At 44.9% G+C, this 17795-nt stretch overlaps 1 protein-coding gene across 1 annotated transcript in view; it reads right to left on the reverse strand.

Annotated features, from left to right (window-relative positions):
* LOC135520317 (atrial natriuretic peptide receptor 1-like) overlaps positions 1-17795 on the reverse strand; it is a 60039-nt gene that overhangs the window by 28775 nt on the left and 13469 nt on the right. The window contains exons 3-5 of the mRNA XM_064945764.1: positions 5891-6078; positions 4822-4935; positions 2449-2584 (exon numbers count right to left, since the gene is read on the reverse strand). Coding sequence (XP_064801836.1) covers positions 2449-2584; positions 4822-4935; positions 5891-6078 — 438 coding nt within the window. The remainder of the gene's footprint in view (positions 1-2448; positions 2585-4821; positions 4936-5890; positions 6079-17795) is intronic.

The following is a 17795-nucleotide window of genomic DNA, read 5'->3' on the forward strand; positions in this document are numbered from 1 at the left end:
GACAACTAGTTTCCGTCGTCCTCTGGGTACATTTTACTTCAATACAAAACCTAGGAGGCTGGTGGTTCTCACCCGCTTACATAGACGTACACAGAAATGACAAATTCCAGAGGACGTCATCCAACCTATCAGAGGTCTTGCAGCATGAACTGACATGTTGTCCACCCAATTAAAGGATCAGATAATGAATCTAGTACAAAAAGTATAAGCTACAGCTAGCTAGCACTGTTGTGCACAAAATGTGGTGAGTAGTTGGCTTAAATAGAGACAAAGACAACAGTTTAAACATTTTGAACAAATTAGTGAGAGAGAGAGAGCTAGCTATATATATATATTTTTTTTACCTTTCACTTACTTAGCTAGCTAATGCAGCTAGCTAGTTTAGTCTACTCAAACACCCGGCTCAGAGAGGGATGCTATGTTACCTAGCTGGCTATGGCTATCCTACACTGGAACTCTTCCAGGTCAAGGTAAGCTTTTGGTTTTCTTAATTTATTGCCACCGGGGCCCACCGGTGTAACTGCTAAACTGCTTGCTAACTGTACACTGTACTGCATGATTGTAGCAGGTTTACTAAGGCGTTAGTTGTAGTAGCTATGTCTTCTTGACGTTAGCTAATATGGTGATAATGCTGAGTGCTGAAACTGCGTAGCGCGTAAAAATCATCTGTCCTCGGTTGCAATACTCACTACCAAGTTGCCTCTGGAAGCAATGTCAGCACAAGAACTGTTTGTTGGGAGCTTAATGAAATGGGTTTCCATGGCCGTGAGCCGCACACAAGCCTAAGATCAACACGCGCAATACCAAGTGTCGGCTGGAGTGGTGTAAAGCTCGCCACCATTGGACTCTGGAGCAATGGAAATGCTTCTCTGGAGTGATGAATCACGCTTCACCATCGGACAGTCTACAGACGAATCTGGGTTTGGCGGATGCCAGGAGAATGCTACCTGCCCCAATGCATAGTGCCAACTGTAAAGTTTGGTGGAGGAGGAATAATGTTCTGGGGCTGTTTTTCATGGTTCAGGCTTGGCCCCTTAGTTCCAGTGAAGGGAAATCAATTTTCTATTTATCTTTTTACCCCCGCTTTCTCCCCAATTTTGTGGTATCCAATTGGTAGTTACAGTCTTGTCTCATCGCTGCAACTCCCGTACGGACTCGGGAGAGGCAAAGGTCGAGAGATGTGCGTCCTTCGAAACAGGCGACCGTGTCAGCGTGCACTGTGCCCAGCCCGCCACAGGAGTTGCTAGTGCGCGATGGGACAAGGACATCCATTCCGACCGAACCCTCAACTAAACCGGACGACAGTGAGCCAATTGTGCGCCACCCCATGGGTCTCCCGATCGCGGCTGGCTGCAACAGAGCCTGGACTCAAACCCAGAATCTCTAGTGCCACAGCTAGCACTGCAATGCAGTGCCTTAGACCACTGCACCACTCGGGAGGCAGTGAAGGGAAATCTTAACACTACAGCATACAATGACATTTTAGATGATTCTGTGCTTCCAACTTTGTGGCAATAGTTTGTGGGAGGCCCTTTCCTTTCAGCATGACAATGCATCCCCCGTGCACAAAGCAAGGTCCACACAGAAATGGTTTGTCGAGATTTGTGTGGAAGAACTTGACTGGCCTGCACAGAGCCCTGACCTCAACCCCATCAAACACCTTTGGAATAAACTGGAAGACCGACTGCGAGCCAGACCCAATCGCCAAACATCAGTGCCCAACCTCAATTATGCTCCTGTGGCTGAATGGAACCAATTCTCTGCCACAATGTTCATAATCTATTGGAAAGCCTTCCAAGAACAGTGGAGGTTGTTACAGCAACAAAGGGAGGACCAACTCTATATTAATGCCTATGATTTTCTTTCAATGTTTGACAAGTAGTTGTCCACATACTTTTGGTAATGTAGTGTACTTGTCCAGCATGCTGTTGAGAGCCATATGACATTTTTTGGCCTGCAACTAAATTAATATCTTGTCTTGAAGAGCTCTTGAAGAGGTGTACATCTCATTTTAAAGGCACAAAGCACCCAATAGAAGAACCCGATAGGGACCCTCTGTCAATGGAAAGTATTGTTACATCGTGCTGGTTCTCTCTCATTCTGCCACAGATCACTCAATAATTAATCTACCGAGAAATTGCAAGGAAGACATTGAATGTGTTCTTGTTACAGAACTACCTCCTCAAAGGTGGAAACTGACAAGAGATCGTAAGCCAGAGCTCTGAGTTAATCCAGTGACATGAAACATTTTGTTTTCACGCAAATCTTTTGAAATTGTCTCTGTGACAAAACGCAGACCACTGTAGTTACCAGAGACAGAGCACAGAGCTAGTGCTTGACTGAAAACATGTTCACACATGTTCTGAAAAAACCCTAGAACCTTCCTGACCCCTGATTCAATGGAATAAAGATCCAGGTTATGAACTGAGGTCTGTGGAGTGGACTGACCGTTGTAGGTGCGGTTCCACATCCTCCTGGTTACGGTTTTCCCCACAGGTCTGTCCTCTGGTGAGGTCATGGTCTCATTCAGGGCGTGGGTGTACAGCATCAACCCATCGTAGAACCCTCCGGAGATTATGTTCATCTGCAGGGAAGCAAAAGGAAATTGTAGAATAGTCATTAAATCTATCATCACCTATTTTTTTGAGATGGCTTAGATCAACCATACCATACATGTATTAATAGTACATCTATATCCCTCATCCTCATCATTTTCTATCATTAGAAAGCTACTGCGTATGTCCAGCTATAGTTGTGCCACAGCCATGGATAGCAGAACTTATTCTGCAAACTACTTGTCTCTTCTACAAGCTTCTCTACAGTGTTTGATATATTTCAAGTTAATGCCACTTTCCTATTTCTCACAACTATAATTATTTTCTATCATCTCCGTACCTATTTCTACCCCTTTATTAATTTCACAATTCTGCCTGAGAAACAATTTCATCTTCCATCTCGTCATCTCTCCAAACAGTGGCCCCAAACCAAAAGAGCTGTCCACGTCAATCACAGAATGGAATATGAGGACAATAACCCACTCAGACAATTCACTCAGTTCAGTTGCATCAATTGGAAACGTACAGACACAATGTCCAGACAGGGTGAATGAGGACCAGGTAGACCAGGGCAGAGCTCTCATGCTCTGTGCCTCTCTCTCATCCTCCAGACTCAGACCTGTCTACTTATTACATTAACTGCACTTAGCTGTCTGTTACAAGTGATTCATCGGCTTGTGAGGGGTGCCAGACAGCCCTGTCTGAAACCAGGACCAATGGCGAGTCTCCCTTCCTCCCGGGAATGGATTAGAAGCCCTGACGTACAATTCTGGATTTGTGTGCATCGAACGGGGAGGGCAGTTAGATGACGTGGCCTGTCAAGCTCTTTATTTTGCTTCCCCTCCTGAAGTGTAAATTGTCAATGACACGAAAGCACACACATGCATGCAAGGACACACACCTCCATCTGGAGTCAGAGATGAACGATGGATTCGAAGGCAGTCAATCTACCATATTGAGGATACATCGATGTATCGTGCCAATCTTTGTGAGTGTGTGTGTGTGCGCATCATCATTGTGCACCTTTGTAGGGAACATAATAAGAAGATAAGCTCCACTAACTAAATTAGCTTTTTCTTCCAAAATAAATTGAATCAATCGTCCAGGCATTGCACGTGAGCCAATTACATATAAGCCTACTTATCGCAGCCTCTCCTTCTTTCTACGCACAAACACACTCTAAGATGTGCAAACACCAATGAACTAGTACTACTGCTGAATGAACTAATACTACTGCTAAATGAACTAGTACTACTGCTAAATGATCTAGTACTACTGATAGTTCTTTGTATGTGTTGCTTTGCCTGTCAGATGTGGCTCAATCAAATGCTTCATAATTAGATGTTCTCTATAATATGATAGCCCTACACGGAGTGCACATAACATAAGGAACACCTTCCTAATATTGAGTTGCACCCCTTTTGCCCTCAGAACAGCATCAATTTGTCGGGCATGGACTCTACAAGGTGTCGAAAACGTTCCACAGGGATGCTGGCCCTTGTTGACTCCAATGCTCCCCAAAGTTGTGTCAAGTTGGTTGGATGTCCTTTGGGTGGTGGACCTTTCTTGATACACACGGGGAAATGTTGAGCGTGAAAAACCCAGCAGCGTTGCAGTTCTTGACACACTCAAACCGGTGCACCCGGCACCTAATACCATACCCTGTTCAAAGGCACTTACATATTTTGTCTTGCCCATTCATCCTCTGAATGTCACACATACACAATCCATGTCTCAGTTGTCTCAAGGCTTAAAAATCCTTCTTTAAACTGTCTCCACCCCTTCATTTACACTGATTGAAGTGAATTGAACAAGTGACATCAATAAGGGATCATAGCTTTTACCTAGATTCACCTGGTCAGTATATGTCAAGTTCATAATGTCTTGTACTCTCAGTGTATATATTATTATACAGAGCTTTATTCTGTGTAGTAGATCTAAGTCTTCATGCCTTAGCATGTCTTCTCCTTCATATTGCCTCAAGTCTGCCATGTTGAGATCAAGTTGTCTTTTTTTAACAAATACTCCTTTTGATCTCAACTCTCTCTCTCTCTGTCTGTGTGTGTGCAGACACTCCTCCTTTTTCACTTGCTCTTCATCTGCTTTGTTCTCTCTGCATGTTTTTCTCTCCTATTTCCTGCTTATAACCTTTCCTCTCTCTCCTTTCAGTTCTTGTCCTCTTGATCACCCACTTTCTTCCTGCAAGAGAGCACCCCCCCACACACACACACACACACACACAAACACACACACTTCAGCCTCTTACCAGTGAGTCCTCCACCGTAAAGTTGAACATTCTCTTGGCATCTGTCTTCAGGTCCCTCACAAAATCTTTATATTCAGGGTTCTGTGGTTCTCTATAGGTCAGGATTTTCACACTCTGAGACAGACACAAAGATGTGTTTTATTGTGATTCATAAGACAAAGGTTTCACTGAATTATACAGAATCATACCATATGATGGGGTCAGAAAATCAGGTTATCAATTTCTGCTAATGAATGAATGAACCACAGGTGTGAGAAACACCATTTCTGTGGTAGAAATTAACAGCATGTTCCTCTTTCCCAGGCCTGTCGCTTTTATAAACATGCAACTGTTATTAGAGCCTAGTCGCTCTATTATATGTTGTCAATGTGACCAGTCATCCAGTACACATCCTCCAAAACACCTTATAACATTAATCAAACCATCTCATCTCCCATTCCTACAGTCTGTGTAGATACAGGTCCAACCTAATTCAAGCAGAAAACTAAGGTCTGAGAAGGCTAACATGTAAAAACACAGTAGTGAGAGAAGTGTTCATACGTATGGGTTATGGCATTGGTTCCCAGACCATTAGGACTCACTTAAAATCTGTGTCAACCTAAACGAAATGACCATGACCCACCAGAAGGGCCGTATGTTGTGCACCACTGATGTACAGTATGTGCATCAGTTACATTTTCAAAACTCAGGCCCTATGTTTTGCTCTTTCAGGCTTTGTGAGATGAGACTGATATCAACACATTGATGGGATGTCACGAAACATATAGTTATGTTGCCTCTCTCCCCCTTGATGGAGAGTCTGTTACTCACTAGGGAATTGAGAAGAAAATTAAAGTACTTCACAGTGAGAGAATGGAAAATCAACAAGATTAGATTTATCATCTCATCTGCCTGGCAGCACATTTAACAACAATGACAACCATGGGGAAACATAGGGACATCAAAATATGATTGCTTCAGGGCCTGCTGTGTAAGTCAGTGGAGAATACAGCAGATACCTGTTTCCAAGGTAATGATGGGAATGAGATGAGGAATGAGATGATACACTCGACTCTGATCTGAGGCTTACCTGGAAGGCCTCCTTGGCGACAAGGTCGTCTTGGTCCCCTCTGGCCCACGGTTGAGCATTCTGGGAGTCCAGGCTGTGTCCAAACATGTCAATGTAGAAGAAAACAAACTCCTCCTGAGGAAGGCCTGCCCGCCGGAAGTGAACCATCAGCTGCCTGAATGTGTCCGGAGAGCAACACACAAACACCACTACGGGGGCAGAGACAGAGAGAAAGGGTTATAAAAGGGTTATAAAAAGAAGAGAGTAAAGACAATAGGAGTGTAATGAGTTATTGCACATACAGTGCCTTGCGAAAGTATTCGGCCCCCTTGAACTTTGCGACCTTTTGCCACATTTCAGGCTTCAAACATAAAGATATAAAACTGTATTTTTTTGTGAAGAATCAACAACAAGTGGGACACAATCATGAAGTGGAACGACATTTATTGGATATTTCAAACTTTTTTAACAAATCAAAAACTGAAAAATAACTGAATACATTTTTTAATTGGTGAATTTTAAACTAGCAGACACTGCAATCCTTGGGACCAGGAGTTGTGCACCAAGGGCTTATTGTGTCAACCACCCATTTATCATACATCAATATCCTAATCGGATTGACCCAGTACAATGAGATCATAGATGGCCATCTATTTATTTTCCTTACACAACAACCACTGGCCACATGACATCCAGATAAACAGACAAACAAACAGACAAAGAAGACAGACCAACACCTAATAGGCACTTTAAATCACACTTTTTCAAAGACACACACACTTCTTCAAGACTGTTGGAAAAGCATTCCAGGTGAAGCTGGTTGAGAGAATGCCAAGTGTGCAAAGCTGTCATCAAGGCACATGAGGGCAACTTTGAAGAATCTCAAATATAAAAGATATTTTGATTTGTTTAACACTTTTGTGGTTACTAAATTATTCCATATGTGCTATTTCATAGTTTTGATGTCTTCACTATTATTCTACAATGTAGAAAATAGTAAAAATAAACAAGAAACCTTGAATTAGTAGGCGTGTCCAAACTTTTGACTGGTATTGTATGTGAATGAGATATTTTTGTATTTCATTTTCAATAAGTTTGCTTAAATTTCACAAAACGTGTTCACTTTGTCATTATGGGGTATTTATTGTGTGTAGATGGGTGAGAGATTTTTTTTTAAAATTCATTATAAATTCAGGCTTTAACACAACAAAATATGGAAAAAATCAAGGGGTATGAATAATTTCTGAAGGTACGGTAAATAGGGGTAATGAGACAAAGGAAGGGGGACAGTCAATGTTAGCCCGCAGGCTAATTGTGCTGGGGTACAGTAGTGCCTGTGGCGGTGTGTCCAAGACAGTGATCTGAAACAGGGCTCTATTAGCTCTATGATCAGCTCTGCTCCCATCCAGAGGTTAACTGTCTCAGTCAGACCCTTCATTAGCCTGGGTAATTACTGCAGGCTGCCAAGTACCTGGCACTGCCATGGCAGCACACGGTAAGTGTGTGTGGATGTCAAACCGTGTTCAGCATTCTCTGTGCGCCATTGTGTTAGTTTTGCCTGGTCCAAAAACAACCCTTCATAAGCTCTATACCCCATAAGCAGGTTGTGCTGCTGTGATCCTGTGTGGCCTGTTCTAGTACAGGTAGGTCTAGGCTTATCTAGTCTAATCTATTCTAACTTGTCATAGTGTATTGTGTTCTGGGCTGGTCAGGTCTGATGGGTTATTGTGTTATGGTCTACGTAGGGTCTTGTCCAATGACGGACTGACTATCTGGAGCACTGGGAGTTTTCCCAGGGGCCGCTTGATAATTGGGACCGATGCAAATCAAAATCAAAATAACCCCAACCCCCGCTTAAATAAAAATAACCAAGTGCTCTGTGTCTGACTGGCCCAGGCGAGTGGGCTGCCGGCCCACTGCAGTTGGGTATTACATCTGTCAGCCTCTCTCTCCCAGCCAATTACTTTTGGTCCAGTCCATTCTAACTTTACCTGAGCCTCGCCCCTTTCCCATCTCTGTTAAGTGGTGACATTTGGATAAATAGTGCAGTGGAGCAAGATGGCCAAACAAAAAGAGAAAAACGTACAGGTGGTGATAAAAAGCGGAGAGAGAAGAGGTTGAAGTTCCTTGAGGCTGATGCAGCCAAATGTTTTAAAATAACAAATTATTAATTTGGCGCCGTTACCAGTCAATCATCTCAGCCTAGTGAGCCTGAAGGCACTGGCAGCAGAGAAAAGAGAGAGCAGCCCATTGAGCCTAGCGATACCAGTTCAACTGTTAGTCAAGGTTTGCAGCTGAAGCGGTAAAACAGAAGACAATAGGGATAAGATAAGTAATGTTTGGGTTTCAATAGTTGGCTATTTAGCTATATCAGGTGCCTCTTGTTGAAACAAGTGCTCGTCAATGTCACTTTTCGTGAACCGACCAATCACAGCCTGGATGGGGCGGGACATTAAAAAAAGGTTGACGTGCAACTGAAAACTTTCAAAATGTTGAACTCATTGATATGCATGAATGGTTAAGATTATTGACAAGTTAGTACTTAGCATTAACAAATTAGAGACTAACCACCAATGAAATGTAGATAATTTTTCTTGCACAAGGATTTAATGATGGAACAAAACCTACAAAAATGTTAAAATTTGGTTGTGTATTTCTTAAATTGCTATATTGTCCAATTGGAATTAATATTATACTAGTGGTATATAGTATACTATTACATGAAATTATGAATATACTAACATTATGTAATTAATATTAATATTATACTAACATTATACTATTATATCAACATTATACTTTTTATTTAACATTAAAATATTATACTAACATACTAATTTATACTAATTACTCATCCAGGTTGAGGATAGTGCATCTGCAGTGGACATATGTAGATTGAGCCAGAGCCAGGATGCCACTGCCACCCCAATTTTGGATTATTTTAAGAGGCCGAAGTCAGGGGACCTAGATATGTTTTTTAGTTTCCACCCCCAACAAAAGTGTGAAAAGTCTGTGGTGCAGAAGGTTTTATTTTGTAAAGATGGGATCAACTGGAAGTGGCTGTCATACAGTGAAGAGAACCATGCTTTATTCTGCTTAATTTGTATGGCATTTGCAAAGCCCTTTCATGAATGGAATGTCAGACTGGAAGCATATCCATCAGAGAGAGAAAGAGCATTATGCATAGAGATTATGCTGAGGCCAACTTTCTATGGTCCTCCAAAGGTAACATTGAGAGCCTGTTCATCGGCAGTCAGATGTCTTCTCATAGAGAGCAAGTGAACAGAAGAGGGCAAGTGCTAGAGCGCATTATAGATGCTGTTAACCTGTTGAAACTCTGGGGGCGCTATATCATTTTTGGATAAAAAGACGTGCCCGTTTTAAGCGCAATATTTTGTCACAAAAAGATGCTCGACTATGCATATAATTGGAAAGAAAACACTCTGACGTTTCCAGAACTGCAAAGATATTTTCTGTGCGTGCCCTAGAACGTGAGCTACAGGCAAAACCAAGATGAAACGGCATCCAGGAAATGAGCAGGATTTTTGAGGCTCCGTTTTCCATTGTCTCCTTATATGGCTGTGAATGCGAGAGGAGTGAGTCAGCCCTTTCTGTTGTTTCCCCAAGGTGTCTGCAGCATTATGACGTATTTGTAGGCATATCATTGGAAGATTGACCATAAGAGACCACATTTACCAGGTGTCCGCCCGGTGTCCTGCGCCGAAATTGATGCGCAAAAGTCAGCTGCAAGTATTTTTCCACAGAATTCAGAGAAGAATGCAGGCTTCCACGAACGATATATCAATGAAGAGATATGTGAAAAAACACCTTGAGGATTGATTCCAAACAACGTTTGCCATGTTTCGGTCGATATTATGGAGTTAATTCGGAAAAAGTTTGACGTTGTAGATGACTGAATTTTCGGTTCGTTTCAGTAGCCAAATGTGATGTACAAAACGGAGCGATTTCTCCTACACAAAGACGCTTTCAGGAAAAACTGCACATTTGCTATGTAACTGAGAGTCTCCTCATTGAAAACATCCGAAGCTCTTCAAAGGTAAATGATTTTATTTATTTGGTTATCTGGTTTTTGTGAAAATGTTGCGTGCTAAATGCTACTCAAAATGCTAAGCTAGCTTAGCATACTCTTACACAAATTAGTGAATTGCTATGGTTCAAAAGCATATTTTGAAAATCTGAGATGACAGTGTTGTTAAGAAAAGGCTAAGCTTGAGAGTAGGCGCATTATTTTCATTTTATTTGCGATTTTCAGAAATCGTTAACGTTACATTATGCTAATGAGCTTCAGGCTATAACTGTATACAAGTTTTTTTCATAGCCAAACGTGAACAAAACGGAGCGATTTGTCCTACACAAATAATATTTTTTTGAAAAACTGCACATTTGCTATGTAACTGAGAGTCTCCTCATTGAAAACATCCGAAGCTCTTCAAAGGTAAATGATTTTATTTATTTGGTTATCTGGTTTTTGTGAAAATGTTGCGTGCTAAATGCTACTCAAAATGCTAAGCTAGCTTAGCATACTCTTACACAAATTAGTGAATTGCTATGGTTCAAAAGCATATTTTGAAAATCTGAGATGACAGTGTTGTTAAGAAAAGGCTAAGCTTGAGAGTAGGCGCATTATTTTCATTTTATTTGCGATTTTCAGAAATCGTTAACGTTGCGTTATGCTAATGAGCCTGAGGCTTTAGTCACGATCCCGGATCCGGGATGGGGAGTTTCAAGAAGTTAAAGTCCTAGGCAAGAGGGATCTGAGCTACAGAGGCATGCAGTCTGAAGCAGCTTATACCCTAGATGACAGCAACATTGACCATGGCAACTTTTTAGAGATGATCATTCGGCTGAGAAAGTACGACCTGTGTATGCAAGAGCATCTCACTGCCTGCATAGAGAAAAGCAAAACACTGCATGAGTCTGGGTCATGAGGGGGCAGAGGCTCTCTAATTACTCTATTGTCAAAGACTACCATCGATAACGTCATTACCACCATCCTACACACAATACAGGCCACCATAGTAAGTGAAATCCAGGAAGCTGGCATGTTTTCAGTCCATATTGACACTACGCAGGACATTACAACACAAGATCAATGCTCTGTCATAGTCAGATATGTGACGAACGTCATCCAAGACACTCTTGTGGCTGTGGTGAAATGTGAGGCATCCACTGGACAATACTTTGTCCAGGTACTGAGTGAAGTACTGGAAAACATGAAGCTTGACATCAGCAAGTGCATTGGCAATTCCACTGATGGAGCCTCCAGTATGCAAGGCCAGTATAAAGGCTTCTCTGCCTTGCTCTCTGAAAAGTCCACCAATCAAGTGCATGTGTGGTTCTTTGCACACATTTTGAACCTTGTTTTGGCAGGCAGAACAGAGTGTCTTGGCAAGTGGGTCACTTTTTTTCTCTCGTTAACAACATAGCTGTGTTCTTCCGTGAATCCTACCAGAGGATGAACATTTGGTGCGAAGAAGAGCAAGGATTGGAGAGACACACTGGTGGGATAAAGACAGTGCCTTAAAGAAGGTCTTTGGAGGTTTTGGAAATCCAGATGAGGGACTCTATGTTGATGTCCTTCTCACTTTTTCAACCATACAAAATCAGAAAAACATCAACACTACTTCACGTTCACGGCACAAGGATACATTGAGGGGTTGCTGAAGTATGAAACAAGACTTACAGCTCAGATATTCCTCAGAATATTTCAGGTCACATCATCAGTCTCAAAACATCTTCAAACAAGTGGACATTGTGTCTGCGCATCGTATGTGTCATGCCCTGATCTGTTTCACCTGTCCTTGTGCTTGTCTCCACCCCTCCAGGTGTCGCTTATTATACCCGGTGTATTTATCCCTGTGTTTCCTGTCTCTCTGTGCCATTTCGTCTTGTTTGTCAAGTCAACCACCGTTTTCTCAGCTCCTGCTTTTCCCGGACTCTCTTTTCTCGCCCTCCTGGTTTTGACTCTTGCCGGTCCTGACTCTGAGCCCGCCTGCCCGACCACTCTGACTGCCCCTGACCTCAAGCCTGCCTATCGCCTGGTACTGTTTGGACTGACCTGGTTTATGAACTCTCGCCTGCACCCGACCTGCCTTTTGCCTACCCCTTTTGCTATAATAAATATCGGAGCTCAACCTGTGTCTGCATTTGGGTCTTGCCTGGTGTCCTTATAGTACAAACTGGCCATGACAGACCCAGCTCTGTCACGTTGTCTCCCTGCAGAGAGCCACCATTGGGAGGCATGACCATTGGGAGGCGGGACCTTTTGGAAGGGCTTCGTTCCCTGACGGAAAGCCTACAAGGGTTTCTACACCTGTTTCTACACGTGCTTCTACACCTGCATTGCTTGCTGTTTGGAGTTTTAGGCTGGGTTTCTGTACAGCACTTTGTGACATCAGCAGATGTAAGAAGGGCTTTATAAATACATTTGATTGATTGATTGATTGGTTTAAGGCGATAATGGATCAAATTCGTGAAGCAGCTCATAGGCAGCACACCACATCTGAGACATCCCAACCACCCAGTAACCGTTCAACTAGTTGTGGATTGGTTCAATCTACCCCAGCTCCCCGAGAACCTCGCTTACCTCCCCCGGATTGTTATGCAGGTGATCCTGGTACCTGCCGGGCATTCCTTTCCCAGTGCTCCCTCATTTCCGAACTCCTGCCCTCTGTGTTCATGTCAGAACGATCGAAGATAGCGTATTTAATCACGCTAATGTCCAGAAGGGCGCTCTCCTGGGCGACGGCTGTGTGGGAGGAGCAATCCGCTTTGTGCCATAGCCTGGAGAAATTTAAGGCAGAGATGAGGAAGGTTTTTCATTCTCCGGTGCCTGGGAGGAAGGCGGCTTGAAAACTACTGCATGTAAGTCAGAACTCCTGCAGTGTGGCAGACTACGCATTAGATTTTCGCACATTGGCTGCCGAGACTTTCTGGAATCCGGAGGCTCTGTTCGACACCTTCCTCCACGGACTGTCGGAGGGGATAAAGGATGAGCTCACAGCTTGGGAAATACCACTGGACCTTGATTCCCTCATCGCCTTTTCGAGTAGGATTGATGGGCACCTATGAGAACTCCGGTGTGAGAGGAGGTCGGGCCTCGGGAACACTTGTTCATCTGTTGATGCTGGCGCACACCCTAAGGAATCCGGAAATCTACGAAGTGTGTATTTCGAAGGAGAGCCGAAAACACCAGAGGTTCCTCGAGAATCATCGGCGACGGGTGAGTTGGATACTCTAGAGCCCATGCAACTGGGAAGAGCTGGGACAACTGGGAAGAGCCGGTGCAGGGTTTTTCTTTGTGGAGAAGAAGGACAAGACCCTGCATCCGTGCATTGACTACCGGGGTCTTAATGATGACTCCTCTCTTCAGCTTTCAAACCTCTCCAGGGGGCCACCATTTTTTACAAGCTGGACCTTCGGAATGCCTACCACCTGGTTCGGATACACAAAGGAGATGAGTGGAAGACAGCATTTAACACAGCCAGTGGACATTATGAGTACCAGGTCATGCCGTTTGGACTCACCAACGCCCCCGCCGTTTTCCAGGCCCTGGTAAACAATGTGCTCCGGGACATGCAAAATTGTTTTGTGTTCGTCTACCTTGACGACATCCTGTTTTTTTCCCGGTCTGCCCAAGAACACGTTCTCCATGTCAGACACGCCCTTCAGTGCCTCCTGGAGAACCAGTTGTTTCTGAAAGCCAGGAAGTTTGAGTTCCACCGCTCTACAATCTCATTTCTGGGATATGTCATCGCTGGTGGAAATGTCCAAATGGACCAAGAAAAGTGGAAAGCTGTGGTCGATTGGCCTCAACCTACGTCCAGAGTGTAGTTACAACGTTTCCTGGGGTTCACTAACTTCTACCACAGTTTCATTCGGGGCTACATCACCCTGGCGGCCTTCCTCCCTGCACTCACCTCTCCCAAAGTACCGTTCACATGGTCGCCAGCTGTTGACAGAGCCTTTGTGGACCCGAAGCATTGGTTCACCACAGCACCCATCCTCGTCCATCCGGACCTGCCCCATCAATTTGTGGTGGAGGTTGATGCTTCTGATGTTGGAGTGGGGGCCATCCTATCCCAACGATCTGCCCAGGACCAAAAGCTTCACCCCTGTGCCTTCCTGTCCCATCGTCTCAATCCTGCAGAAAGGAACTACGACGTAGGCAACTGAGAACTTCTGGTGGTCAAAATGGCGCTGGAAGAGTGGAGGCACTAGCTGGAAGGAGCAGAACAGCCATTTTTGGTTTGGACCTACCATAAAAATGTGGAATATCTCCGTACAGCCAAGAGCCTTAACTCAAAGCAGGCCCGGTGGGCTTTGTTATTTACAAGATTCAACTTCACCATTTCCTACTGCCCAATGTCCAAAAATGTGAAGCCTGACTCCCTCTCCCACATATACAGTTCCTCTGCCACACCATCAGTCTCCGAAACCATTCTCCCTACCTCATGCCTTGTCGCTTCTGTGGGTTGGGGTATGGAAACCTTGGTTCGCAAGGCACAACGTTCCCAGCCTGAACCTGAAGGGAGCCCGGCTAACCGGTTGTTTGTCCCAGACTCAGTCTGGTCCCGGGTCCTGGAATGGGCTAATTCCTCCAGGCTGACCTGTCATCCAGGTGCCTGTCGAACCCGAGCCTTCCTCCGACAATGTTTCTGATGGCCCACAATGGTTCCTGACGTCTCTGCCTTTGTCGCCGCATTCACTGTGAGTGCTCAGAACAAGACTCCACGGCAAGCTCCTTCTGGCCTCCTTCAGCCACTACCTGTTCCTCATCATCCCTGGTCCCATATCTCTCTGGACTTTGTCACTGGGCTTCCTCCGTCTGATGGCAACACCGGCATTCTGACGGTAGTGGATCGCTTCTCCAAGGCCACCCATTTCATCCCTCTCCCCAAACTACCCTCTGCCAAGGAGACGGCCCAGCTCATGGTGCAGCACGTCTTCCGGGTCCATGGACTCCAGGTGGACATTGTCTCCGACCAGGGCCCTCAGTTCTCGTCTCAGTTCTGGAAGGCGTTCCCTAATCTAAAGGCCAAGCGAGCTAACCAGGACCTGGAAATCACCCTAAGATGCCTGGTTTCAACAAACTCCACTACCTGAGTATGCCCCGAACACCCTTCCCTGTTCAGCCATGGGACTTCCCAGAACAAGAGCAGGAAGTCAACGTACCCTCGGCCCAGATATTCGTCCACTGCTGTCGACGTACCTGGAGAAGAGCTCGGGGGCACTTCTCAAGACCAATTCCAGGTATGGTCAACAAGCGGATCACTGCGGGACTCCAGCTCCCCGCTACCGCATTGGGCAGGGGGTATATGGCTTTCCACACGGGACCTGCCCCTTCGGGTGGAGTCCCGCAGACTGCCCCTCCGTTTCATTGGTCCTTTTCCCATCTCTAGAGTCCTTAGTTCCACTGTTGTCCGTCTCTTGTTATCCCCGTACCCTCCGTATTCACCCTACTGCCCATGTATCTAGGATTAAGCCTGTGCCTCACAGCCCTTTGTTTTCTGTCTCCAGGCCCACCCCTCCTCCCCGTGTCATCGATGGCCATCCAGCATACACCGTAAAATGCCTGCTGGGTGTTCACCCACGGCGCAGGGGTATCCAGTACCTGGTTGACTGGGAGGGTTATGGCCCGGAGTAGAGGTGCTGGGTTCCTGGATCCAGCCTTCATCGCCAACTTTCACCGCCAACACCCCGGTCAACCAGGTATGCGCCCACGTAGGATGCAAGATGGCGCCCCTAGAGGGGGCGGTACTGTCACACCCTGATCTGTTTCACCTGTCCTTGTGCTTGTCTCCACCCCTCCAGGTGTCGCTTATTAACCCAGTGTATTTATCCGTGTGTTTCCTATCTCTCTGTACCAGTTTGTCTTGTTTGTCAAGTCAAACAGCGTTTTTGTGTCTCAGCTCCTGCTTTTCCAGGTCTCTCTTTTCTCACCCTCCTGGTTTTGACCCTTGCCTGTCCTCACTCTGAGCCCTCCTGCCTGACCACTCTGCCTTCCCCTGACCTCGAGCCTGCCTATCGCCTGGTACTGTTTGGACTGACCTGGTTTATGAACTCTCAACCATCTGCCTCCTGTGTCTGCATTTGGGTCTCACCTGGTGTCCTGATAGTATGGTTGTGTCTACAGGGGAGCAGCTGAAAGGAATGGCAAGAGATTTTGAAAAAGTCAAGGCATCTGCAGACATATTTGTTCAGTGGGCAAACAGGAAGTCACACAAACAGGTCCTGGACAGGCCCTGGACAGTAACCTGGTTATAGATGGCATTGATGAGAGAAGTAAGCTGCTGCAGAAATTGCTCATTTAAGGAGGTAGGAAATATGTTTATTTTAATTTTATTCTATGACTTGCCTACTCACCAGTCTTTTCACCAACAAATTTCTTCCTGTATTATTTATTTTACTGGTCAGATGGTTCCAGAGATCAAATCAAATCAAATCAAATCAGACCATTCTTGCCACCTTGCTGCCAATATGTGCTCCTTCTAGCCAGCCTTCTCCTAAGAGCAACACGTTCCCCTTATTCTGTTTTACATATATTTTACTAAAATTATTGTTATAAATATTGTTCAGTAATCTTGTTTACATAAAGTGTGGCGTATCACTGGGGGGGTTTTGGTGGGCTGGTCTGAGTCAAAAAGTCCAGGGCCATTTTTCATTCCTAGTCCGTCCCTGGTCTTATCTAGTTTATTGTGGTCTGGTCTGGCACCGTGTGGCGTGGAAGAGTGGCACAGGAAGTCTCCAGGGGCGTGATGACATTCCTGTAGCACGCACATCCTGTCCTGGCGGCTCTATTGTTTCAGGGTTTAATGGCCCTGGTCAGGAAGTGAGCAGTGGAACCAAACCAACAAACCTAAGGAGACTAAAAGGGATCTCCCAGGTCGCCCTGGGCTCAGGACACTTACAAAGGTATAAGGAGGGTCGAAGTGCCCTCCTCCTGGTGAGACTCCATCCTCATCCGGATCCCCTCCAAACAATTGCGCCACACTCAACTTTTAGTGGCACCAAGATATATAACATTTGGTGCAAGACAAGCTGTTGACAACATGAGTGGATGGAAATAAACCAGGATAGCATAACGGCTAGAGGAGTGTAGAGCGGTACAAGGGGGCAAAGTCCAGGCCTGACCCCTGATCCCGGCACCGGGCGGAGCAAACACTGTGACTTTACATACCTTTCATGCCTGATAAGTGCACAGTCACACACACTTCCACTCTCATCTTCAGGCAGTCTGACACTTCCTTTGAACTTCCAACTTCAGGAAGAACTGATGGTGTAGTGGTTTCACTGTGGACAGCCAGCTCATACCATGACGACTGGGTGAGAGCAAGAGTGAGGCGGAGATAGCAAATAGAATGTCTGTCACACGTCACCGCACCATCCTGTCTGATTTGTTTACCTTCACACAAGGTTAGCAGAAGGTGACATTGAGAGATAAGGGGGGTGTTAGAAGGAGAGGGAAGGTGATGAAAGGAAGGAATAAGAACAGTTCTTACTTTTTCCATTTCCTTCTCTCCCTCCACCTTAATTTATTTTTCTTAACTTAATTCAGAGTCCACAACCGCAGAGTAGCAACAGGCTGATGGACCATTATTATATATTTACAAACTTTTGAAGATGTTTTATTTACAAACTTTAATTGGCCGTTATCGAGTCACAGATGTCTGTTTGCCGCTTTGAATTCTGTAGCCCTCTTTACTCTGTCTCTCACAACCACACACAACTTCTTCCTTTCCTAGAAATTGGTGAGTGATAACATAATCAATCCCTCTGTGTCAGTGTAATCTCCCAAAACATTCCAGAGAAACAAAGACACTTGATTAAGTCTTTGAATTACTGTGATGTAGGACCTGTCAACTTCCTCCTGAACACACGACAATTCCGCAGTCAAGAAAGCAGA

Source organism: Oncorhynchus masou, chromosome 29 (assembly GCF_036934945.1).
Source record: "Oncorhynchus masou masou isolate Uvic2021 chromosome 29, UVic_Omas_1.1, whole genome shotgun sequence".
Taxonomy (NCBI): Eukaryota; Metazoa; Chordata; class Actinopteri; order Salmoniformes; family Salmonidae; genus Oncorhynchus; species Oncorhynchus masou.